This window comes from Haliaeetus leucocephalus, unplaced genomic scaffold (genome assembly GCF_000737465.1).
Source record: "Haliaeetus leucocephalus isolate CR32 unplaced genomic scaffold, Haliaeetus_leucocephalus-4.0 Scaffold174, whole genome shotgun sequence".
NCBI lineage: Eukaryota > Metazoa > Chordata > Aves > Accipitriformes > Accipitridae > Haliaeetus > Haliaeetus leucocephalus.
In genome coordinates this window covers 69,002-94,851 of record NW_010972610.1, presented here as the reverse complement: position 1 = coordinate 94,851, position 25,850 = coordinate 69,002, and the positions used below count along the sequence as shown (strand labels likewise).

At 57.2% G+C, this 25,850-nt stretch overlaps 2 protein-coding genes across 5 annotated transcripts in view; one reads left to right on the top strand and one right to left on the bottom strand.

The window, feature by feature from the left end:
- Positions 1-1,782: 1,782 nt before the first annotated feature.
- CA9 (carbonic anhydrase IX) lies at positions 1,783-17,740 on the top strand. Of its 2 annotated transcripts, XM_010563959.1 has the most exons (12): positions 1,783-1,903; positions 9,165-9,194; positions 10,475-10,645; positions 12,790-12,932; positions 13,700-13,792; positions 14,087-14,153; positions 14,473-14,630; positions 14,753-14,894; positions 17,036-17,059; positions 17,229-17,258; positions 17,403-17,496; positions 17,651-17,740. In XM_010563959.1, the coding sequence occupies exons 1-12, from the start codon at positions 1,783-1,785 to the stop codon at positions 17,712-17,714; spliced, it is 1,137 nt and encodes a 378-aa protein (XP_010562261.1). In that variant the 3' UTR covers positions 17,715-17,740. The 2 variants fall into 2 exon arrangements, with proteins under 2 accessions (XP_010562261.1, XP_010562262.1); XM_010563960.1 differs by lacking the exon at positions 17,036-17,059.
- Positions 17,741-18,646: 906 nt separating this feature from the next.
- LOC104829611 (gamma-secretase subunit Aph-1b-like) overlaps positions 18,647-25,850 on the bottom strand; it is a 10,531-nt gene continuing 3,327 nt past the window's right edge. Inside the window, exons 2-7 of one of the 3 annotated variants that reach the window (XM_010563956.1) lie at positions 22,514-22,684; positions 20,948-21,021; positions 20,673-20,798; positions 20,194-20,321; positions 19,802-19,925; positions 18,647-19,565 (exon numbers count right to left, since the gene is read on the bottom strand). In XM_010563956.1, the coding sequence (XP_010562258.1) occupies positions 19,528-19,565; positions 19,802-19,925; positions 20,194-20,321; positions 20,673-20,798; positions 20,948-21,021; positions 22,514-22,684 (661 nt within the window). In that variant the 3' untranslated portion in view covers positions 18,647-19,527. The remainder of the gene's footprint in view (positions 19,566-19,801; positions 19,926-20,193; positions 20,322-20,672; positions 20,799-20,947; positions 21,022-22,513; positions 22,685-25,850) is intronic. The other 2 variants (XM_010563957.1, XM_010563958.1) reach the window with 2 other exon arrangements.

The following is a 25,850-nucleotide window of genomic DNA, read 5'->3' as shown; positions in this document are numbered from 1 at the left end:
GTTCCCTGCTCCCCAATCCTGTACAAGCCAGGATGCTACGGGCACAGACTTCACTTCACAAGGCTGGGCAGCCATGCCTGCTTTGCTCCTTCCTTGCATGGAAACCACCCCTGCCCCCAAACAGCGCTGGGGCCCCGTGCGTGCTGTTTCTGATTCTGACCCTTTTGTGATGGGAGAAACAAAACCATGAGCAATAACTGAGAGGAGGTTTCACCCAACATTTATACAACAGCAGAACTAGGGGGGTTTGTTTTGGTTTTTGTTTCTTTCTTGATAATTCCTGATGCTTACTTCACTGCTTTCTTGGCAAGCAGTGAGCTGGCATCACTACAACTCTCTGATCTCTTCTGGGAGTTGCATTAGCTAATATAAGTCCACCCTTGTGCCATGCATCCTTGATTACACCACCTATGCATCACTTTGCATCTACCAACATGGACTGCAATCTGCTGTTGATGTGCCCAGTCACTCAGCACCGTTATCGCCCCTTTGAACTCTTCAAGGCAGTTTCAGTCCTTTACTGCCCTCATTTAGTGTTACAGCTGATTCTGTCCCATCACTGCTCATGTGCTTTTTCAGACAATTTATGAAGATGCTGAAAAGCACAAGCACTGGAAAGCACAAGCCCTAGTGCAGCTCCTCAGGAAGGCACCTCTGGTACCTCCGCCCCCCTTAAAAAATGACCTGCCATCCTACCTTTCATTGCCTGTCTGCTTAACCATGGAGACTGGCATCTTATAGCATGAGACGGACTGAGGATATTTGGTGCAGGACCTTGTTCAAAGCTTTTGATCCAGGTACACTATGTACATACGTGCTGCAGCCACATGCTTCCCACCACCTCTGAGGAGCAAACAAAAGGCAAGGCTTCTGCCCAGAGCGGAGCTGTGTCATCCTCTAGACTCAACAGAAAGAAATGCTTTACTTAACTGGACATCACTATGAAGAGGGGACACCCGCTGCTGAGGGGTCCCTCACCCAACACTGAGGAGAGGGGACACCCACCACTGAGGGGTCCATTGCCCACCACTGGGAAGAGGGGACACCTGCTGTTGAGGGGTCCCTCACCCACCATTAAGGAGAGGGGACACTCACGGCTGAGGGGTCCCTCACCCACCATTAAGGAGAGGGGACACTCACGGCTGAGGGGTCCTTCACCCACCACTGAGGAGAGGGGACACTCATGGCTGAGGGGTCCCTCACGCGCCACTGGGAAGAGGGGACACCCCTGCAGAGGAGAGGGGACACTCATGGCTGAGGGGTCCCTCACGCGCCACTGGGAAGAGGGGACACCCACCACTGACGGATCTTTCACGCACCATTGAGGAGAGGGGACACCCCTGCTGAGGAGAGGGGACACCCCCGCTGAGGGGTCCCTCACGCACCATTGAGGAGGGGAGACACCCACCGCTGAGGGGTCCTTCACCCAAAACTGAGGAGAGGGGACACCCCCGCTGAGGGGTCCGAGGAGCCGACGGGGCTCCCCCGCCCCCGGCGCAGGGGCCCCGGCCGTGTGCCGGCGGGGGGCTGCCGCGGGGGGGGGTGGGGCCGCCCCGCGGGTGGCGTGGGTCTGTCGCGGGTTCGAGTCCGTCGTCGGGCGGCTCACCTGGCCGGGCCGGGCCGGGCGGCAGACTTTGCCTCCAGCCTCTATAAAAGGTAACGGCGGCGTGAGTCAGAGCCGCCGCCTCCTCCCCGCCCGCTCTCACGTACGCGCCGCCGGGCGGGCGGGCGGGCAGGCACGGAGCCGCCGCCGGCCGTCCCGCACCCGCGCACTTGCTGGAGATGAGCCGCGCCGCGTTGCGGGTCACCCTCCTGCTCCTGGCCGCCCTGGGCCGCCCCGGCGCCGGCAGCGAGCACGACGAAGAGCACGGCGGACAGGACGCCCCGAGCTCCCGGGAGAAAGGTGAGCAGGGGGTCCCCCCGTGCGCGCGGGGCGCCCCGATGCGCGGGGCACCCCGCTGCTGGGTTCGGGGGTCCCCGAGGCACGGGGCACCCCGAGGCACGGTGCGCCCCGGTGCTGGGTTTGGGGTCCCTGGCGCCTGGACACCCTGATGCACGGGGCACCCCAGTACTGAGTTTGGGGTCCCTGATGCACGGCGTGCCCTGATGCATGGGGTTCCCCCCCCCCCCCTTTGCTGGGTTTGGGATCCTTGATGTATGGGGGACCCCAAAGCATGAGGAGCTGGATTTGGGATGCCTAATGCTTTGTGGGCATCCCCAGTGCTGTGGAGCTCTCCCCTTTCTTGGTTTGGGGCGGGTGGGGGGGGAGATGCTGTGCCTCCAGCTGCACCCTCGTTAGGGGCCCAGGTGTATCCCAGTGGGGTGTCCCTGTGGGGCTGTGCCCCCCCACCCCAGCATCGCCCAGCTGCGTGAGCTGCTCCCCGCCAGCACGTCCCTGCCTTTGTCCCTGCTCCCGCCAACTCCTGTGCTGCCCGACCCCTGCCCAGGGGCTGGGGGCCCCCGCCTTGTGCGCAGCCCTCTTCCTCCACTAAGTCCCTTTTGCATCAGATTAGGGGGCTCACAGCTGCTGGTAAGGGGGTAGCCGGGGCTGTGCAGCAAGCAGTGCCTTGCCGGGACCTCCTGAAGTGTCCAGCCCCGGACCCCAGCGTGGCAGGATGGCAGCCGGTCCCCTTTGTCCTGCAGCATGGCCTCTCTGCAGCGGGGTCCGCTGTGCCTGGCCCTGCGTCCACGTTGTCCCCCCACAGCCCAGCGAGGACAGGGTCAGGCCCCGCTGTGGAGTTGGTGGGGGTCTGCCCCATGGCTGACGATGGGAAACGGGGGACGTGCCTGAACTCAGAGCTGGGTGGTATTGTGTGCCCCCCTCCCCCGAGCTGTCTTGCTGGCGGTGTGGGGGCTTTCAGACTTCAGGGTCACTGTTTCGCAGGAGAAGCCCTGGGTCTTTGGTCTTGGTCCCTTTTCTGACTGGGGACTGTGGCGCTGCCAGTGCTTAGCAGGGATTTTGGGGCAGGGCTGTGCATTTTCTCGTGTGGGGCTGAGCACTGCTCTGGGATGTTCCTGTCCCTGGCTATGCTCCTCGTCCCAGCTTTGCCCGTGGGTTTGTTTCCCGGGCTCAGCCTTATAGCATGTCCTTGGTTTTGCCTCTGGTAAGAAGTTGCCCTGACCTGTGCCAGGACAGCTGCTCTGTGGTATGGACCGGCAAGTGTTTGGTGCCAGGAGCTGCTTTTGTTATTGCAATGAATCACATTTCTTACCAGAGCTACTCTTGCCGGGCTGAGCACTGGACAGAGATGGGGACGCAGATGGTCCTTGCCACAGAGATGAAGTAACCCAGGCCACAGGGTGGGAGGGTGTCAGGCGCTCAGCATACCCGTGTGGTGCGCTGGCAGCAAGCGGCTGGCTACCGTGTGGGGTTTGGGATAGGTGGGTGGGGAGATTGGGATGGAGATGGGAAAAGGAGGTGAGGGGTTGGAAGGTGGCAGGGAGACAGGTAGGGAAGAGGCAGCCTGGCCCACGTTGTATTGCTGTTAGAGGCTGAAGATCTGGCTGGAGTCCTGTGAGGGACCAGGTCTCAGCTGGGACCCACCAAGGCTCTCGCCAGGCACTAGAAGCTGCATGTCTCGGCGCCACTGCCAGGCGATGTGCTAGGTCCCTCTTCCTTGAGGCTTCTGCATGAGGTTGGGCTGGTGGCCCCCTCCCACCCTGGGCACTCAGCACAAGCTGAGGGGTTGTCACTGAGGCTTGCCCAGAGACCTGAGTCCTGTGTTACGGGTGTCTTTGGGCAACAGTAACTGCCTTTTCCACTGCAGCCTGTTTTCTCTCTTCTTTCTATTCAGACATGTCGTGCTCTCCGTGTCCTCTTCTTGCTCATTCCCCAATGTCCTTTTCTTCCAGCTGAGCCCATTTCTCTTGCTCAATACCCCTTATTCATCTCATTCCCCAGCTCTAAGCACTGATCTGTACCTGGGTTTTCCCCATTTTTATCCCTTCTGCTGGGATGGCCCTTTCTCTGCAGCACTCTGATTTTTTTCCACTTTCCCCTGGCACTTGGTCGTGCAGTTGGGTTCACAGGGAGCAGGAATGTGCCCTGGAGTAAAGCCTGCCCTATGCCTTCCTCCACCCAAACCCTTGTTCCTCTCCGGGGGAGCTGGCCCAGTCTTGAGCCCCGCAGCCTGAGCACTCCTCCCCCAGGAGCACAAAGAACAATCCCTGCAGCAACCTGTGCTACCAGTGGCAGATTAAAGGCTGATCCCAAAGACTTACAGTGGGTCAGAGTTTATAAACACAAAGGGGCTTTAGTGCAGCCGGGCTTGGGAGGGATCAGTGCCCCCATGGGCAGCGCACAGGGTGGTGTCCTGGGCTGAAAGAACACGGGTGCTGCATGGGGTGTGTGTCTGGATGGAGAATCCAGGGCTGTGCTGGCAGAGGTAGGGCTGGGATCACACAGCCCCCTGTAGAAAGGCTCCTCATGAGGCTTGGCAGAAGGATGCTTGTGTTGTGTGCCCCACTGCCAAGACCCCATGCCTCGGCCGTGCTTGCCACAGACTGGCCTGGTGAGCTGTCTGCGGGCAGCATGAACACGGTGACACAGTCTGGGTACCATGATCAGGTTATTGCTTGCAAGGGACAAGGTGCTTGGATGTGTTTTGTAGACTGGGACCTGGCTCCTGTGGCTGGTCCCTGCTTTGAGACCTGCACTCTGTCCATCTCTGCATGTCCTGGTACCTCCTGGCTCACTGGGCATCGGGAGTAACACCCCGTTTTCCCTCTTCTCTCAGCCATGAGCTCTACTCATCCCCCCACAGCCTGGGACTGATCTGCAAACAGGGATTTCTTCCTTGGGGTCACAGCAAGTGGTCCTGCCCTGCAAACTGGTGTCATCCCACAGGGCTTTGACCGGGATCTGGCCCACGGCTGGGTCCTAGTGGGCAGAGGAGGCTCTGGCAGGATCCCAGTGCTCCCTGTGGCTGAGCACAGGGCATCATGTGCCCAGTTGATAAGAGCACAATGTCTGAGCTAGAAGTGAGTCTGCTGCCCTGCCTGCCACACACAAGCCATTGAACTTCTGCTGGAGTTCAAGGTGAGCAGGCAGCACTGATGGCCGCGTTGCTGCCAGGCAGCATCTGTGCTGCGAATGGCACACGAATTTCAGTGTTGTTAGGTGCCCTGCAGCAAGCAGCTTCAGGCTGCATACCCCCTAAAATGTGGAAAGCTGAAGTTGGATGGGGGCAGACATATAGGGCAGACCCTCTGGTCTCCCTCCTTATTGCCTGGCTCTGCTGAGGGGTGTCTCTTGCTCTGTGCAAAGGATCCCGAGTCCCTCAGCTGTGGGGTACATCCCTATGTCCCCGTGGTGAGGTCTCCTGGGAGCAGCCTGTTGCATCGGTGCCTTTCCTATGTGGGACCACAGTTGTGCTGGCTCCTTACCCCGCCAAAAGCTGCTCCTGCCCTCCCTCCTGGGCTGCAGAACATGCCGAGCAGCACGCTGGTAATGGCAGCGTCTGCCTGAACTCGGCAGGAAAGTGTTGTTGGATGGTGTTGGATGTCAAGGAGGGAAGGGAGCTGGCGCTTGCAGCAGCGCCAGTATCCCAAAATGGGAGGGCCGAGAGGGAGTGAGCAACAGGGGGAGAAAGCACGAAGAAAGGAGGGAGGGAGGGAGTGAAAGGGGGAAACTCGGCTGGATCGCAGGCTGCTGGGGGAAGAGGGGTGGCGTTTAGTGCTGAGCTGGACTAGAGGGGCTCTGCGTGGCTGAGCACGGAGGCTTTCTTGCCTGCAAGGGCAGGCAGCTCCTATTGGTACCCGCTAGGTTTTCCTGCTGGGACCCCTGCAAGGAGTCCTCTTCTTGCATGTTATCTCCCAGCGTGCTCATCACAGTAGCAAGGTTGTTTCCTCCCACGTTTTTGGGAGTGCTTTGCAGTCCCTGCCGGGGCTGTGGGTGCTCATGGTAGGGCAGGGCGTGCAAAGAGCTGCAGCACCCACTGCTGAGGTGCAGCCACATCTGTTGTGGTGAGTGGCAGCAGTTCAGCAGAATGGAGAGCTGGCACCACGCAGCTCTCTGAGGGAGAAGACGTGCTCCGACGGGAGCGTGGGAGGCAGGCTGAAATTATGCAAATCGACATTTGGGCAGGGCAGTGGGTTAATGTTCATGGCTAAGGGCTGCAAGATTGCGAATGCCCCCACGTGGAAGGGACTGGAGTATTGCAGGGCTCCTCCGAGCCACGCTGAGGCTGGGGCAGATGCTGAGAGCCCAGCCCAGCTCCCAGACTAGGCTCGCCTCGATGCTCTCTTGCAGCCTGCCCTTGCGGCACCCCTTGAGGGATGCCTGCCCAACTGGGTGGCCTGTCTGTGCCGTAGCTGCACCCAGATCCACGGGATGGGGAAGCACACTCGGGTGGCTTCAGTGCGTGGATAAGTGCTCGTGGATCCTCTTGGCTCTGATGCCAAGAGATCCCCAGGGAAGTCTGTTGGACGGATCGGAGTGACTCCTGGGTGCAGCTGCAGCCTTCCGGGTGTTCAAAGCTGCGGAGCAGTGTTGGCGGGAGGCTGCGAGGAGGGTCCAGAGCCCCCTTGGCTGAGGGAACAGGCAGGCACAGGGCGATGTGGGAGCCTGGGGTGGGTAGCACGGTGCTGACGCAGCAGGGCAGGTGCCAGCACGGTGCTGTTGCTCAACCTACAATATGATGTTTGAGTTGTTTTCTGTTGAGGCAGAGTCCTGGAGGTGAGCAGAAAGTGGGGTGCCGGGGCGGGCCGTGCCAGTTGAGGCATGTGCAGTGAACCAAGGCACCATGTGCCAACCCCAGGCTGCTGTGCCTCCCCTGCCCCAATGGTGAGTGCCCCTCAGCAGGGCTCCCCATGCTGATAGGCACCTTCGTGCTGCAGGACGGGAATCCTGCCTTGGAAGCAACAACTGTGGCTCTTGTGTGCAAGCCATGACCTCATGCAGATAGTACCAGGTGGGGCAGGAGAGCGGGGACAGGGTGGGGGAAGATATGGGGTGTTTCCAGAGGAGGGTTGGTGTACTCTGGATTTTGGTGCATAATCGGTGTCCGGGAAGTGGGTAAGCTTTGTGTGAGCAAGGTGGGCAGGATGAATCTCAACTTGCTGCAGCACAGCTGGGTGCATCCCAGGGCAGTGCCATGCAAGCAGGCACGGAGAGGGCACTACAGCCTGTCCTGGGGCATATGTGTTCCTGCCTAATGCAGGCAGCCGTGGCTTGGCCAGCCCTCTGCTTGCTGCTCCTTTCTTCATATGCCTTTGGGAGTACCCTGTGCCTGGGCAAGTGACTCCCAAGCATCAGTCCTGAGCATCAGAAGTGCTGCAGAGATGAGTCACCGGCAATGCTGGAGGAAGCCCTGAGGACTGTTCCCATCTCTGCAACTCCTTGTGCCCCTAAGCACCCTCCAGCCCTTCCCAGCCCAGTTTTGCTGTGGCCATCTGCTCTCCAGGGCAGCAGCTGAACCAAAGGTCCCCAGCAGCGCCCATGCCTGGATCCTCACTGAGAGGAGGACAGGATCCTGCTGGGCTTGGGGTCTCCCATAGGACATCTGGGCCTGGGAAAGTGTTCCTCTCTCTTTCTCACCCCTGAACTGGAATTCACTCCTATTAATAGCAAATGGCTGTCAATAGCCGTTGTCAGTGGCAGGGATGGGGACCAGAGCAGCACCTGCTGAGGCCCTCCTGCATCCTGGCCAGGCTGGCAGGCATTTGGCCCTGCCAAGGGACAGAGGTGGTATCGGTGCTGGACTGCACCTGCTAAATGCTCCTCCATGCCCTTTCACCCTGGGGAGCTGATGGAAGCAGTTGTAGATGCTGCCCCTGGCTGCTGGGTGCATGCACTCCTTCGCCCCAAGCCTGTCCCAGCCTGGCACCCTCCCCTCCTGCCCTCGTGGGCCGGCATATGCCAACAGCCTCTCTGCAGTGACAAGCATGCTGGTAAGGAAAAGTCAGAGGAGGACCCTATGAATTGCCTGTTGTGTCAGTCAGGGCAGGGGCATAAAACTTATGGGCCCCATTTCTCTTGACTGGGGCAAATCCAAGCTCCACATCCCTTTGCCTGGAGATGGTTGCATGCAGAAAGGCTGGGGATAGCCAAGGTGTTTGGTCGGGGGCATCTGAGAAGAGGTTCTGGGGCACCTCTGAGGGCAGCTCCAGTGATGTGCCAGGAGCCCGTGCTTTACTGGCATCTCTGGAGGAGAGTGATGGTGTGAAGGCCAGTGTGTGGAGCGCTGTCATGCCCTCAGGACCTGCGCCAGGAGGGCTTTGCTCCCTCTAGATTTACACACTGGGGACATCCCCAGCCGTGGGAGGCTCAGGGCACACCAGGGCACATCCTGCCCTGCCATGGCCACTGTGTGCCCCTTGGGTGACATGGGATGTGCAGAGGTCCTGGCACAGGTTCCCCCATCCTCCCTCCTGCTTTTCCTAGGGAAAGGGTTTGTGCATGGTAGGACCCTTATGGAGCTCTGCAGGGAATTTGCAGGTTGGGTGAGTTGGGACAGGGGGCTGCCAGGATGGAAGCTGGGTATTTGGTCTGGCACATTTTCCTTTGGCAGTCTGCCCCCATGGTAGGGGCACTCACTGATGAGGAAGACAGGTTTTTGGTCCTTGTTTGCTTCCTCTGCTGTGAGTCCCAGGGCTGCTTTCCCTGGTGGGAGGAGGGTGTCTGCGTGGTGCAATGCAGCTCACTGCCCAAATTCCTCATGGTGTGGGAGCTGCTCTTCCCTGCACCACCTCCAGCACTTCAGCGTCGCAGGAGTGCCACCAGGGCAGCCGCTTCCCCGGCTGCTCTTGCTGACAGAGCCTGAGCAGGGAAGCTGCAGACCTGCCTCTTTAAGTGCCTTGTCTTGGGACAGTGGGAGGTTTTGGCTGCTCCCGAGTAGCTGCAAGAGCGCTGGTACAGCTGCTCAGTGACGGAAGCCAGTATTTCTGATTTTTCCATTACAAGGATGGCAACAAAGGATCAAGCCCTGGGGTTTTCCCTCTGGCCGACAACTGCAGGACACCTGGCCCTGCTCAGAAGCAGTGCCTTCTAGGAGCATCCCCCTGGCTGGGGCAGTGGGAGGAGTGGGAAAGTGAAGGCAGGGAGGGCGACTGAAGGCAGTGGGAGCCGAGACCTGCTGCCGGGGCTGGGAGCGCTGCCTGGCAGAGGTGTGTTTGCTGCCAACCTTTCCCTTCCATTCATGTGGGTTTTTTCTCTTTTTTTCAAGGTCCTGGCCACAGTCACTGGAGCTATGAAGGTAAATACCCTGCAGTTACTCCTGCTTTTTTCCTACCACCCGGCAGACCCTGGGCCTGAGCCAGCCGTGGTTAATGATTACAGGGCTCCTGTGCGCGCTCCACAGCTCACCCTTCCCTCCTGCCTGACCCTGATGCTTCAGCGGTGCCCAAACCTGGGCATGGATGGGCTGAAGAGCCGGGGGTTGCTCTGATCTGAGCGGGAAGCGGCCGCTCAGCCAAGGCTTTCCCCAGCCCCTGGGTGGGGGGGGATGACCCTCTGGGCAGGGCTTCTCCCTGAACAGGAGCTCCCCTGATCCTGTGCCAAGCAGGGAAGCAGGCTGGGCTCTCCAGGCTCGACTTGCAGCCCGTGCTGGGACTTTGACCTGCCCAGGGATTAGCTTGTGTCCTCACCTCTGTCCTCTGTCACCCTCCCTCCCCATCCTGCCTGGCCCTGCCCTCCCATCATGGCCTGGGGGGCTTCTCCACAGCATCCACGATGAGCATCACTGCAGCACTAGCACAAACACACCCCTTCCCGCTGCGGTGGTGGGCCAGGCGCCAGCACCACTGCTCTGCTCAGGACTAGGGACTGGCTTGGACCTGCTAATGCCGAGCTCCATCTTTACGGGGGTCCTGTGAGGGGCCGGACAGGGGATGAGTCTGGGTTTGCACTGGCCCAAGACGTGTTGGAATCAGCCCCCTGCAGTGCAAGGGGAGGTTTCTGGGGCATCAGCCATGCTTATCCCAGCTATGGCACTGGGGAGAGGTGGCAGTTCAAGCACCCACCCCAGCCACGTGAGCTGGCCCTTTGCAGGGCTGTACCAGTGCAGTTAACTGGTAGGAATCTGTCAGACCTGTGGCTGTGGGCTCATGTGATCCCATCAGCACTGCAGTACCTCGCTCGAGTAGCAGCACGGGCAAAGTGGTGGGTCGATACCTGCCAGAGGCCAGGCCATGCAAGGCAGCAAGCGTGTGATGAGCTGCAGAGCAGCAGCTCTCTGGCTTGCCAAGTCCACTTGTAAATGATCTTCTCGCGCTCTTCCCAAACACCCCAAAAATAGACTTTCCTGGCAGCTCACCACACTCTGAGACCTTTCCTGATACAGCTGCATGCAGTCACATGGTGGCACAGAGCTGCTCCCAAGCTAAGTTGATGGAAATTAGCCTTACATGCTTGGCTTCTTCCCTGGCCAGTGCCTGTCCTCTTCCCCACCACCACCCACCATACCAAAATTCCATTGTGGTAGGCTCCTTGCCTGGATGGTCTCACTGGCTCTCCCTCCCTTCCTCCTCATACCAGACCGGGAGCACTGGGGTGTGGACTACCCAGACTGCGCGGGCACCATGCAGTCGCCCATCAACATTGACACAGCCAAGACCATCTTCAGCCCCCAGCTGCGGCCGATCCAGCTCTCTGGATACAGCCTGCCTGCCAATGAGAAGCTCAGGCTGAGGAACAATGGGCACACAGGTGGGTGCAAAGGCATGGACAGAGGCTGGAGCATAAGCAGAGCCCGCCCAGCATCTCCTGGCAGGACCAGGCTTCTCTGATAACTCTTCTTCTGTGCTCTGGGAAGGGGATTCTCTTGCAGCTGCAGTCATGTTGCCTTCAAGGCCAAATGGGAAGCATCGAGCTGTTGAGCCTTTACAGGTCCATGTACTTTCCTGGCTGGAGGGGAGAAACCAGGAGATGGAGAACTTGCCACTCACTGCCTTTAGGAGCTGGCTCCAGGAATTTGTTAAAATCCACATTTCCTTTAAAAATGTGCCCCTGGTATTTCTGATGCAGGTTTGCAGCCACTGGTTCCTTCCCTGCATTTCACTTCCAAAGTACTAGTCAGTCTCTGATGTGACTTAGCTTTTACGGTACCTACCTGTCAGTCTTTTAGGACACAACATTGGCCGGCTTCTTTAAGTCTGTGCTTCAGGATGCCATCTCAAGACCTTAAGAAATGTTTATAGGTCTTTTGTTTCCCTTCTCCAATTTTAGAATGTTTTTTGGAAAGTCTGGACACAACTTATTCACATTATTTTAGTATTGGTCTCACCATGCCAGATATGGAGGAAAAACACATCTCCTTCCCGCTCACCACCCCACAGCTGGGGATGGTGGGTCCTGGTTACTACCAGCTTTTTCTGGGAGCAAGCCAAGTGTTTTGTGCGCATTGGTGTCTTCTAGTCCCTGAGCTAAGAAAAGGTGGTGGAGAAAGGGACTTAAAAATTCGCTGACAGTGTGATAAGGCACCCCCTTGCCCTGATAGCTAGCGAGATGGAGCTGACTTGTGTATACAGCAAACTCAACAGGTCGGACTCGCTGTGCATGGTCAGATCACCTGTGTGGTGCATGCACAGAGCTTTGCATTATGGCCTCCTGCCCTAGCGTGCCTGTAGAGTTAAACTAGTTGAGCTCAGTAGTTGCTATTTTAGACACCCTGGCATCTGGTGTTGCCTGGTGTTTAGAAAAACAGTCAGAGCATTTTCATTGGGGTGGGTGGGGGAAGTAGTTTCTCACATGCTTATAAGATGCCTTTTTTTATTCTGGCAACTACCGGTCTGCTTTATGAAAAGCCATAAATAAATAAAGTTGCAAGTCCAGTAAGATATTTGTACAGTTACTCTTTTTTGTAATATAAAGTGTATACACTGTATAAGTTTTTTCAAGGGCCTGAAAATGACTCAGGTAGCTAGTAGGAGGAATTCAATGATTTAGATATACAAAAGAAATGTAAAAGCACATAAATTCCCATGGAGGGAGCAGTCTGCCACTGCCTCTATTTGAGTTTTGTATCTCTGAACCCAGTGGCAGGGAACACAGGAGAGGACAAATGACTCATCACAGCCCTGTTATGCAGTTAATCCCGAATCTGTGCCCTAGCTCTGTGGTGTGACTAAGGGACACTTCACTTATAAAGAAGGAGGAAGGAAAAGAGTTGATATTAAAAATGAGGAAAAGGTGCTTAGAAGGATAGGACAGGCTTTCTCAGAGTCCAGGAATGCTCCCGATATTTTTGCCATGTGTCCAGGTAACTCAGCTTTTAGATTTGCCACACTGCTGCGTGAGTCCAAGATAGCTGGCTAAACCACATTAAAGTAAAAGGCAAAACCAAGTACGTATTTACTGTACCCAGAGAGGCTGCTTCTTTGAAAGGTTCCAGCTCGCCAAGCGCTGCAGCTCTCTCTGTCCAACTGCCCTGCTCTTGTAGGTATTCACCACTCTGCCAATATCCTTCTCCGTGACTTTTGTCCACGATCTCTTTATATTATTCTCACTTAATGAATAATTTGTTGGATAACATTCAGCTTGGAGCTGGCCCCTGGGAATCTCTGCAGAGGGGCTCTTCACTTTCCAGCATTTTCGCAGCAGATGTTTTTGAAGCTGATGTATTTACTGGGGTGCCCTACAACCTGAAGTTGAAAGTTGAACCCTGCCGCATTAGCACAGCTCTGGGTATTGACTTGCCCATAGCCTTATGAAAGATGGAAAGCAAAGTTTGTCTGTTGTGACCTACTTCCACAAGCCCAGGTTGACTCTTTGCCTTGGGACATCTCTGCATACCTGTGGGACGGACTGGTCTTTGTGTTTCACTGACCGACCTCTTCTGTGTGCCTCTGCAGTTCTCCTCGAGCTGCCCGAGTCACTGGCCATCACTGGCGGCTATGCCCAGCAGTATCGAGCCGTGCAGCTGCACCTGCACTGGGGATCCCCATCAGGACCTGGCTCGGAGCACACCGTCAATGGGCACCGCTTTGCGGCAGAGGTAAGGAGCCCTCGTGGCAGTGGATGCATCCTCTCCTCTACTGCTGCTGGGCAGGGAAATTGCTGGAGTGCTGTCTTGCTCCTAGCCCATGGACCTGGTTGTCACTGGATGAATGCTGTAACCCCTGGCCAGGATCCCTGCTCCCTGGGCAGCTCTGCAGCAGCAGAGCTCAATGCAGGAGGCCAAGCTTTGGTACTGAGCCAGACTCACACTGCAGCCTGCAGTGCAGAGATGAAGAGGAGACCACCCTCCGGGACGCTCTGCCCACAGGGGGACTGGGCTGGCCGCGCCTGAGCGGTGCAGCCTGTCCCCACACTGCAGCCTGGTCCTGGGCTGATGGAGCAGGAGCTGAAGCGGTTCCTGGACTGGGGGAGCCAGGTCCCTGGGCAGCTGTGAGCAGCCTGCTTTAGAAGCTGCAGGGACTGTTTACTCTGTACACACTGTCCTCCTGCTCTGCCAGCTCCCATCTGGTTTTATCCCTCCTTCTCTAGTGGCTGTCCTCAAACTGAGCCTGGCTCTGCAGTACGACCCCCTGGTATCTAGGGCAGAGTGCTGCTTTGCTGTCCCTGACCAGGGAAGTTCCCGTGGGCAGACCTTCACACTTGCTGCTGTACAGCAGCATATTTTCTTGGTCCCACCAGCATATGCCCCTCCTAGGAGGGGTGCTTGTCATGGGTGCATGTCTCTCCTGGCCATTGCTCCAGCACGCTGGTGAGCACCTCCCGGAGGTGCCCATTCTGCATCGGGATTGCATGTTTCCCTTCCAGATCCACGTCGTCCACTACAACACCAAGTATGACAGCTTTAAGGAGGCAATGGTCCATCCAGATGGCCTGGCCGTATTGGGAGCCTTCCTGGAGGTAAGTCCCATAGATTGGCCCTGGCCAAGAAGGGATAGAAGCAGGGGGAGGGTGGGACTGGGGTGGGCAAGAGTCCGGCAGTTTTGGGGACTGGCAAAGGTGCAAATGCTCCTGGGGAGAAGGGGAGAGAGAGGGCAGTCCAGAGGGCAGAGCAGCCCTGGTAGGAGAAAGGAGTCACCAGGATAGGGTGTCTCTCAGAGAGAGCGATACCTCCCTGCTGGCATTGCCATCACAGGCTGGTCTCCATTTGGCCCCTGTCTTCTTTGTCATTACTGTGGGGTCTCTGTATTGCAGGTCGGGCCAAGGGAGAACCCTTACTATCAGGAAATACTTGAGCATCTGTACAAAATCCAAAGAGAAGGTAAGGTCCTGTCCCACCTAGTAGTTGTCTCAGGTGCTGCAGCCCAGCAGAGAAACCTGCTGCACAGCAGAGAGAGGTTGCAGCAGGCATTTGCTGTATGTATGCGAGAAGGGAATCATTGCACAGCTCGCACAGAACAGCTCTCCAAGGTGCCCTCTGCTCGCACGTGCTTTCCCTTGCCTGCAGGGCAAACCCACTGCTCTTTCTCCAGTGCACCAGTAGCAGCAGTGCCTGGCTGCCCATGATCTCTGTGCTGGTCCTGCCTGTTGTCCTCCAAGGGGTTGCTCCAGTCTCACTCCCATGGTGCTTCTTCTCCCAGGTGAGGAAGTCTTGGTGCCTGGATTCAACATTGCGGGTCTGCTGCCTGCCAACCTGAAACTGTACTTCCACTACAATGGCTCTCTGACCACCCCTCCCTGCTACCAGACGGTGAAGTGGACAGTCTTCAACCAGACCATGCTGCTCTCTCCTGACCAGGTCCGTTAGGGCTTGCCCAGCGTCTCCCTGCAAGCGTGCACCATCCGTGCTGGTCCCCTGGGGCTCACCTGGCTCCCAAAGGCAGGATGCATCCCACTCTGCTCATGTTATTCTCCTTCCAGATGTCAACGCTGGTGATGAGCCTGAGAAATGACGACAGCAAACCTCTGCAGAACAATTACCGGATGATGCAGGACCTGCACAGGCGACGGGTGCTGTCAAGTTTCCAGACCACCCTCTTTTCGGTGAAGCAGCTGCCTCCTGGTAAGAAGTGTGTGAGCGTGCTCAGGCTGCACCCAGCTGCAGGGATGCAGAGACGGGGCAAGGAGCAGGAGTCAAGGCTTTGCATCGCTTGCTTACAGAAATGCAGTATTTGCATGGGTTAGCCCTGCCTGGCAGGTGACTTGCAGCAGCACTAGTCTCAGGGTCCTGCTCTCCCCCATTTCTGCACTTCTCTCACCCTGCCTGGGGAAGATCCGTTTCTAGGAAATATTCTATCCTTGGTCTTGCAGAAATAACAGTAGCAGGACTAGGGGATGTATGGTCAAGGGCAAACAGCCAGGTCCTAGCATCCCAGCTAGCTTCTTCATCCCTAGATGCAATAGCTAAATTCAGTAGGAGCTGCAGAGGTACAGCCTTGCAGCGAGCACCCCACCACCAAACCCTGCGGGAAGGGCAGTGCAGGGGACCCCTCCAGAAGCCTGTGCTCTGCCAGTGGGGCCACGCAGCCATCCTGGCCTGGCATATGGTCCCCTGCCTGAGGCATCCCTGTCTGCCCGTCCTCAGTTTGTCCTCAAAGGCCTTTCTTGCACGGGTGGTTTCCAGCGATGAGTAGAAATTCCTGTTAATCCTCAGGTGTGACTATCGCTCTGCATCGCTGAGTTCTTGCCTGTTGCTGCTCTCAGAAGTCGCTGGGGTTTTTCTGTCCAACATCCTGTTCCTTTTCTGTTTTGATGGCATTTCCTACACCTTGTGTCAAGGTGACTAATAGAAACAGCACACAGGCTTGGTCCCAGGCCCTTAGGCAATGCCTCGGAAACCACACACTGCGGTGCAAGGCACTTCCCTTCACCGTCCCACCTGCAGCCAGCTTGCTAACTGTAGGCTTTTAATCACCGTGTCTTCAGCCTGGCTAGCAGTTTCCCATGTGGCACTGCATCAAATGCTTCACTGAATTTAGGAGAGATAAAATCTACCACGTTTTCTTTGTATAGAATATCACTTATCAAAGAACGATATCGGGTTAGGCTGGCATGCTCTATCTTTGGTAAACCTGTTAGATACTTTATCATATTTTCCATTTACCTCCAAGCCTTTCTTTTCCCACTTTCTTGCAGAAGCTGTTCCAAACCCTCCAGCCAATGAGGCTGGGGCGAGGGGGGAGTAGCCCAGCTCACCTGTTTTTTTTCTTTCCTTATTTGCTATTTCTATCCAACCCCCACTTTAACAAAGCCACGAAGCCCTGGTTCCTGGAGTGCCAGGACACTGTCCCAGTACTCCTGGATGAGGTTACCGGTCCCCCACCTTGTGTGCACGGGGTTGTGGGTGTTTTCTCCCCACCTTGGTGCTGATAACAGCCTCCTTTAGCCCTGGGGCCGCTGAGCGCTGAGATGGAGTGCTGTGGGGTCATGTCTCGCTTTGCTTGCAGCTGCACCTCCTGTGCCCACGCTTGTTGATCTTTCCCCAGTCACCCCCAGTTCAGGAGAGCTGTGCTTGTCCCCGGCTGCTGGGCGAAGGCGGTGGCTTCCCTCCAGTGGCTGCGCAGCTGGATACGGCCCACAGATAGTGCCACTCTGTGTGCGATACCCGAGCTGTGTACAGATGATAATGCAGCTGTTTAAAAGCCATGCTGTCATGCCGGGTAAATATTTGCCCAGCACAGCTCCCGCCCAGCATGTAGGGCCACCGAGCCATCCCCATGCAGGGTGCCCTGCCAGCAACAGCCAGCTCCTGGGGAGCTGCTCACCATCTCACCGCAGTCCCCGTGGTTGTTGCCTGCTGGGCTCACCCTGTGCCCCTCTCCGGGGTCTCCTGCGGGATTTGGTGCAGTCATGGGGTGCTGCAGTGCTCGGCACCCTGCTTGCCTGCTTCCCAGGCGGCAGCAACAGCAACAGGGGTTTCAGGCTGGCCTCAGTGAGGCTTTTGTGCAGGCTGTGGTTCAGGGATCCTTTTTTTTCCCCCCCTTCTCTCAGTGCTTCTGGCAGGGTGTCAGGATTAGGCTTCCTGCAGCAAGATGCTGTAAGCTGCTGGGGATCTGGCAGGCAGCTCTCCTCTGCCTGCTCACGGGTGATGGGGAGTCTTGCAAGCAGCCCTGCTTTGGCCGTGCAGCCTGAAGCCCTGCAGGCTTGACACTTCTCTCCCCAAACACCTCAGGCAGCCTCCTGACTGCGTTGTCTCTCTTCCAGGTAGCGACAGCTCAGCAACAACAGGTAGGTGAAAGGGCTGGCCTGAAGGAGGGGAAGGTGGCCGGGGGGTGTACCCGTCTGGGAAGGGGGGACATGGCAGCCTTGTGCTGAGCTGGCAGGGACCCATGGTGGGTTTGCAGGGCTACCCTAGTGTCTATGCAGCTGGGTCCCATCATCTTTGTCTTCTTTGCAGAAGGACAATCCAGCTCTTCATTTCATGCAGGTAAGTGTGCTCAGCAGAGGCTGCTGCTTTCGTGTCCCCTCTACCTTCAGGCTACTGGCCTGCTCCAGCCTTGCCCTGTCTCCCTCGTCCAGTAGCCGCAGGGGGGACCATCCCCAGTGTAACGTGCTTGTGCTTGGCTTGCAGGCGACGTGCTGGCTGTGCTCTTTGGGGTGCTCTTTGCCGTCACAGCACTGGCCTTCCTGCTGTACATCTACAAGCACCGCAGCCAAAATGCACGGTGAGTGATGGGGAGCTGCAGGAGGAGGGGGCCCAGGGGTAGCACAGGCCTCGGACATGAGAAGTGGGCGCTGAGGGTGGTCTCACGGGCAGCCAGATGGGTAAGCAGGGCCCCCCCGCCTGCTCTAACAGTCCTCCCCTTCCTCCCCTACCAGGCTGGACTCACCAACCAAATCCAAGGTCATCTACACAGCAGCCACCACAGAGAACACTGCGTGAGCCCTGCGCCTCTGCAGCAGTCCCAGCCCTGCCAGTTCAGCCTGCCACCCCACTTCCCCTCACTCCCACCTGCAGAGAGGGCCAGTGCTCCAGCATCCCTCAGCTGCACAGGCTGCCCACACAGACTGTTTGCCTGGGGCAGCATCTGGCCCCAGCAGATACTTTTGTTATAAAAAAAGGTAAAAACGTATTAAAAAAAAAAAAAAGTAAAAGCCTCCCATGGTGCCAGCCCTTTCTGCTGTCCTTGTGCAAAGCTGTGGGGCAGGAAAGGGCACCGGTGGAGCTGGACCCACAGCAGAGAGAGGTGCGCAGAAGACAGCATCGGCCTCCATGCCCCGGGCACAGCTCCAGAGCAAGCAGCGCAGGGCTCCTTGCACACCCCAGCCCTGCCCTCCATCACTCTGGGACTTCTTCCTCCTCTTATTTGTGCAAAGCATTGGAACAACATAGCTGCAGCTTGCTAGGGCTGGAAAAGGCAGAGCTGAAGGTGGCAGAGCCACCGCTTCCTTGCTGGCCAGTCCCCACCCAGCTCCCCTCCACCTCTACCGTAGCTGGAGTGATCCTAGATCCATGGCTGCCTCCTGCCTTTCCTGGTGGCTGCAGTGCAGCTGGAGGAAAGCCCCAGGGTGCTCTATGGCCATGCCAAAACCCAAGACAAACGGGCCAGGTCTGGGACAGGGGAGGAACCCGCAGGTTTCCAGCTCAGCAGCCTCCACCCCAAAGCAATAAAACTAGAGCCCAGTCTGTTAGGATGGACAGAGAAAGAGCAAGACCTCCAGGCAACTGGGGTCTGCAACAGCTAGACACCCCCCCCCCCCACCAAGTCACACCAGCACAAGCCACTGCCACTACTGCTGCAGAGTGCTTGCACCCTCCTCATGAGAGCAGTGCTGCTGATCGCACACAGCCCTGCTTGTCTGTTATATTTTTTATTGGTATAAAAGCCCACGGTGGATAAAACGGCCTTCTCAGCCCTGAGCCCGATGGCAGTTTCTCCATCACAGCCCTGTGGCACAGCATCAGGGCTGGTGCCCCCCTGAAAATCCCTCTCCAAGTGCAGGAGAGGGCAATGATCCAAGAGAATGGCCCCTTGAACCCCCTTCCCAAGCTGTGCCGGCACCAGCTGCGGGGCTGCATCTCCTCCAGAGCTCTCCACCTCCCTCCATGTCCGCTGGGCCCTTTGGGTACCATCTTTTCCCTGTCCTGGGTCCTGTCAGTCCCCTCGGGTCCCCCAGCACCATCCTCCCTGCACCAGGATGCTGGCTCACTGCAGCGACTGCAGTCCAGCACTGGGGCCACAGCTCCCAGGGCAGCAAGGCTGGGCAACGAGGCGGAGAAAGTAGCACCACAGCAGTCAGCCCCGACCCTGAGCACAGCAGCACTTTGCAAAGCTGCTTCCTCCACCCTGTGGTGAGGAGGCAATGCGAGCCCCCGCCTGGCACAGGGGATGACATATCTTCTGCAGCAGGGGGAGAAGCAATGGGTTTCTTTGGGCTCAGGCCTCCGGCAGTCCAAGATAGCATCCTTCCCAGGCAGGCTAACTGGAGCTCAGCTCATGACAGGGTCAGCAAAGCCAGGTCCCCCAAAACTGAGCTGTTCTCCAGGGGCTCCCAAAGGGGCGTTGGAGCAAGCCAGCCCCAGCCACATGGGTTGGCTGGCTGCCACAGCTGGACCCCAGCGCCTGCCCCACCAGGACTGGCCAGGGTCCTCCAGTCCAGGAGAAAAGATATTGCAGAGAAGTTGACAGCCACGCTTGCTGCCAGTATGGAGGAGAGGGCTGGGGTGGCTGGGGACAGGAACATCCTGCAGGGTCTCAGGATCGCGGCTGGGGGCTGGCTCCACTCCGTAGACCTGCGGGCACCAAGAGGAAAGGAGGTAGTTTTCAGACTCCTTACCCCATCCACTTCCCCCAGGAGAGGCAACAACCAGACCACAACCCCAAAACCGAGCTTCTCCTCCAGTCTGGCAGCCAAGGGGATGATGAACTTGTTCCAGCCCTGGGGACACCCTCTCCCCATTCCAGCGCTGGTCCTGGTACCCAGAGGGACCCACAGCGTCCCCCATTCCCTTTATGGAACAGGACTTACAGAGCAGGAAGCGCCACAGGTTCTGGGCAGATCCCCCTGAGAGCAGGTAAGCCCAGGCAGCGGCAGCAGCCATCAGCAGGTAGGAGGGCACTAGGCTGCCCACGTACAGGGGGTTGCAAAACGTCTGGAGAGAGAGTGGGGAGAGGAGAGGGATGAGCAGGCAGGAGAGGACAGGGACAGGATGGGTGGCAGCACCACCACCTCAATGAGCAGAACAGGACAGGGGACACCAGCTCCAGGATTTGGTTTGTGAAGGACCAGCTGCAAGTCCCCCAAACGCAACCACTCTGCTAGTGCCAAAGGCTGTTCCCCCCCTGACACGGGGACCAGTATGCACCACAGCCATCCCCGAATATAGGTCCCTGCACGGAGCTCTGCTCCCAGCTACTCACCGAGCCGGAAACAGCGAGGTGCATGACGACAACCGCCATGATCTCCCACCAGCGCCGATGCTCACATCCATGGAAGAACAGGATCCCCCAGAAGGTGTGAAGGAAAATCAGCACCATGGTCATAAAAGCTGCAGGGAGTGGCAGAGGGGTGTCACCAAGGAACCACCTGCCCTGACCTGGCCTGCAGGCTCACAGAGGGATGGAGAGGAGCTGGGAAAGGGGAGCAGGGTCACTGCTGGGCCAGACTGGGAGGTGCTGGTGCAGACCCCAAGTGTGGGAGGGATGGAGGAGAGGAACAGGGAGGGTCACGGGGGACAGAAAGAAGGGTTGGCACAGAGAGAGGTGACAGGGGACTGCAAGGGGCCTAGATGGGTAGAGGGTGCAGCATGGAGGGGATAGCATGGAGGGGAGACTCCAGCCGCCCATTTGCCACCTCTGTGGTGGGGCAGAGACATGAGCGAAGGGTGCTGGTCACTCACCTGAGGTCAGGAAGTAGAGCTGCGAGTCCCCATGGATGCCCACAATGCCGGGCCCTAATGCGTCTGCCAGGAGGTTGATCATGGAGAAGGCGCCACTCATGAGGCCAAAGCCCACGCCAGCCACTGCCGGGACAGGGACACCGTCAGGTCCTGAGCCTCCCAGGGCCACCCCAGGCATCTCCCAGCCAGCTTTGACGTGAGAAACCTCCCTTTCCCCCTGCCCGGGCTTTCCCTTGGCCCCTTAGTTGGGGTGCCCCGCTCTGTGCAGTACTCACCATATGCCATTTGCTGGATGGAAATGGGGGAGCAGCCGTCCTCGCTGAGGGCCACCAGCCCCTCGATGGCCTTCCTGTGGGGTGAGAGCATGCTGGAACCTGGCACAGCCTGACCACCTCCTGAGGCATGGTGCAGCACCAGGATGGAGCAGATGGGACTGGGGTCTCACTCTGCACCATCCCACCCTCCTGGTAACCTCCGCATCACCGAGCTGCAACACCCACCATGGAGAGCATCCGCATGACCACCCTGAACCACCAGACAAACGACGCATGTGAAAACCATGTGAAACCACATCAGAAAGATTTTCCTCAGAGGAATGTGAGTGCCAGCCAGCCCCGCAGAGCAGGGCTAGGGTGAGCAGAACATCGGGTGCAAAGCAAGCAGCACCCCCGCGTGGAAAACATCCCCAGTGCAGGCGTGGGAGGTGCATGCCAGGAGGGTGTACCTGATCTCCGCATTCATACTCTTAGAAGACGCTGAAAAAAAACGGAGGGTGTGCAGAAAGAGCTGAAAGAGCTAGAAAAATTCTGTGGGGCAGAAACTGGGAGAGTCGGGCTCCATAATTTTTAGCAGCTAGAGGTATGGCAGGTGAGGAGGACACCAGACGGCTCCTCAACCCGGGGAGGGCAGCAACGCTTGCAACCAGAGATCCGCAGAGCAAAAGAAATGTGGTGGTTTGTGTTAGAGGCTGCTCCGCGGAGCTCTGCTACCCTCTGCCTGCCCACCTCCGGCAGTGCCCTGCGGCAGCGAGTGGTGCGAGCCTGCACACCCAGCCCCGGCCAGCCTTCCCCCAGACCCTCGCCAAAGACCAAGCCACCTGACGCCAGCATTGCTTCCCCTCGTCTGCCTGCCCAGCCCCAGCACAGCGTCCATCTGTCCGAACGCAGGACAAGGTGCAGCATGTGCTTGCCCGGCAGGCAGCATAAGCCCCCACGCTCCGGGCCAGCGGCACCAGGGAGGCCAGGAGCTGCTGAGGCTGCACCAAGACTTTGCCCTGGGCTGGCCAGGGCACTGAAGACAGGGCTAGTGGCAATGTGCCACCCCACAGAGCCCCAAAACCACCTTCAGGCTGTGCCTGCTCACATAAAACCGTCCCTAAGAAAGGAACAAGACTTGCCAGGAGGCGAGGGCAGATCCCAAACCCTCGTCTGCCCACCCCATGGCAAAGTGGGCATTTCCCAGTGCCTGGTGTTCCCCCCCGCCGGCATCCCCCCAAGCTGCGGGAGCACTGCTGGTGATAGTCATGAGGGCAGAGAGGATGTAACATGTTCTGCAGCAGCCCAAACCCACAGCCTACCTGTCCTGAATTCAGGGAGATGCTACCAGCCACCTCAGCCCTGAGTCCTCCAGACCTTAGGGCTGCTCTGCTCCACCACCCTGAGACCCACTTGAGGTCAACATATCGACACAGGTACCATTCACACACTCTGAGCAAGGACTGAGGTGGCTTGGTGCCACACTTGGCATCCCCCCACCCTAGGAGCTCCCAGTCAGAATCTGGCACCTACCACAGCCAGGAGGACCATCCAGTGGTGCTGGAGCAGGGTGGGAGATGCCCTTACCTGAGGAGCTTGTAGTAGAGGAAGCGGAAGGCCTCCTGCAGCAACACAGAGAACATCACCCCAAATATCAAGAGCCCCTTCTGCAATGGCTCATCCTGGGGGTTGCTGGCTTTAACCGCAATAAACCAGATGAGGGAGGAGAGCAGCAGTGACACCAGCCAGAAGAAAGCCCTGCAAGAGAGAAAGTTCCTGCTGGCACCAGTGCTGTGCTGGGACCAGTGCTGGTGCCATGCCTGTGCCCGTTGGCACTACACCTGCACCCCTCTATGTTGGTACTGCCACTGGCAGCTGTGCCCCAGCCTTGCCCACTCTCCTACCAGTACCAGCACTGTTCTGGTACCAGTGCTGGGCAGGTAGTGCCCGTCCTGGTACCGCTGCTGCGCCTGCACTCCTCCTCCGCTGGTAACCAGAACTGGCACCAGTGCCCCAGCTGTGCCCACACCAGCACCAGTACCAGGCTCATATCCACGCCAGTACCAGTTCCAGTACCATATCCTACTGATCCCACAGTGGTACTGGTACCAGTGCGCCACTGATCCCATGCTGTTACCGATACCAGTGTCTTCCCCATCATGCCCACACCATGCGGTGACCACAATGGTACCAGTACAATACCACTACTGGTGCCCCTGTTGTGCAAAGAATGGCACCAGTACAAGTACCAGTACTGGTGCCCCTGTCATGCCCACAATGGTACCACTACAAGTACTTGTACTCCTGCTGTACCTGCAATTGTACCAGTACAAGTAGGCATACTGGTGCCCATGTCACTGTCACGGGGGTATGAGGACCAGGACTAGTGCTCCTGCCATGACCATGAGCACCAGTATGGCTACTGGTGTCCCTAACGTATCCATGGCTGCACCAGTAAGAGAAACAATATTGGTGCCCCTGTCATCCAAGCAACAGCACCACTCTGAGTACTGGTATGGGTGCCCCTGTGGTACCCACAATGGTACTGGTACTGGTCCCCGCATTGTGCCTCTGCCAGTACCAGTCACATCTTTGTGACACCCATGCTGGTAACATGCCCATGTTACCAGCACCGGCACTAGTACCAGCGCTCCTGTCACACCCATACTGGTTAGAGAGCCTCATCATGCCCACATTGGTACCAGCACCCCTGTCATGTCCATACTGGTACCAGGGCTTCATCACACCCATACTGGTACTAACACTGGCACGGGTAGCAGCACCCCTATCATGCCCATGCCAGTACCAGTACTGGAACTGGTAGCAGTGCCCCTGTAATGCCCATACCGGTATAAGCACAGGCACTGGAAGCAGTGCTCCTGTCCCACCCATACTGACAGGAGCGCTCTTTTCAACCCCATACTGGTAACAGTGCCCCTATCATGACCATACTGGTGCCAGCTCTACATCATGCCTATACTGGTACCAGGACCGGCAATGTTACCAGCACCCTGACAGACCCATACTGGTATCAGCACTGGCACTGGTACCAGTGATCCTGTCACACCCATACTGCTACCAGTAGCAACACTGCCACTGTTCCCAGTACTCCTGTCACACCCATACTAGCACCTACACCAGCACTAGTGCCAGTGTTCCTATCATGCCCATACTGGTACCAGCATCAGCACTGGTACCAGCAATCCTTTCACACCCATATCGATACCAGCTTCTGTCATGCTGTTACCAGCACCGGCACTGGTGCCAGCACCCCTGTCACGCCCATGCTGGTACTAGCACTGGCACTGCTACCAGTGCTCCTGTCACACCCATACAGGTACCAGCATCTCATCACACCCACACTGGCTACAGTGCCCCCCTATCACACCCATACCAATACCAGCACCCGCACTGATACCAGCACCCCTGTCACTTCCATACTGGTACCAGCACTGGCACGCCAATACTTGTAGTGGTGCCCCTGTCATGCTGTCATGGCTTAACTCCAGCCAGCCATGAAGCACCACACAGACACTCACTCACTCCCCGCCCATCCAGTGGGATGGGGGGGAGAATCAGAAAAAAAAAAGGTAAAACTCACGGGTTGACATAAGACCAGCTTAATAGAACAGAAAAGAAAATAATAATAATAATAGCAGTAATAAAATGACAATAGTAATAATAATAAAAGGATTGGTATATACAAGTGATGCACAATGCAATTGCTCACCACCTGCTGATCGACACTGTTAGTCCCTCAGTGGCGATTCCCCGAAGCCCCAGTTCCCCCAGTTGATGTACTAGCCATGGTGTCACATGGTATGGAATACCACATTGGCCACTTTGGGTCAGCTGCCCTGGCTGTGTCTCCTCCCAACTTCTTGTGCCCCTCCAGCCTTCTCGCTGGCTGGGCATGAGAAGCTGAAAAATCCTTGACTTAGTGAAACACCACTTCGCAACAACTTAAAACATCAGTGTGTTATCAACATTCTTCACAGACAGAACCCAGAACATAGCACTATACCAGCTAATAGGAAGAAAATTAACTCTATCTCAGCCAAATCCAGGACACAGCTCCATACTGGTGCCAGCGTGTCATCACACCCATACCAGTATCAGTACTTGTGCTGGTAACCATGCCCTGTCACACCTGTACCAGTACCAGCACCGGCACTGGTACCAGTGCCCCTATCACAGCCATACCAGTACCAGCACTGGCACTGATACCAGCACCCTTTTCAGGCCCATACCAGTGCCAGCACAGCCACTGGCACCAGCGTCCCTGTCACACCCGTACTGGTACCAGCATCCCTGTCACACCCATACTGCTACCAATGCCTCATTACACCCATACCGGTACCAGCATGGGCACTGGCTACAGTGCCCCTGTCATCCTGATACCAGTACCAGCAATAGCACTTGTGTGCCTGTCACACCCATACTGGTACCAGCATCTTAGAGTCATAGAATCATTTAGGTTGGAAAAGACCTTCAAGATCATTGAGTCCAACCATCAACCATGCCCACTAAACCATGTCCTGAAGTGCCCCGTCTACTCACTTTTTGAATATCTCCAGGGATAGTGACTCAACCACTTTCCTGGGCAGCCTATTCCAATGTCAGACAACCCTCTCAGTAAAAAAAAAATTTCCTAACATCTAACCTAAATCTCCCTTGCCTCAACTTGAGGCCATTTCCTCTCATCCTATCACTAGTTACTTGACAGAAGATACCGACCCCCACCTCGCTACAACCTCCTTTCAGGCAGTTGTAGAGAGCGATAAGGTCTCCCCTCACCCTCCTCTTCTCCAGACTAAACAGCCCCCGCTCCCTCAGCTGCTCCTCATAACACTCGCTCACTAGACCCTTCACAAACTTGGTTGCCCTTCTCTGGACACGCTCCAGCACCTCCATGTCTTTCCTG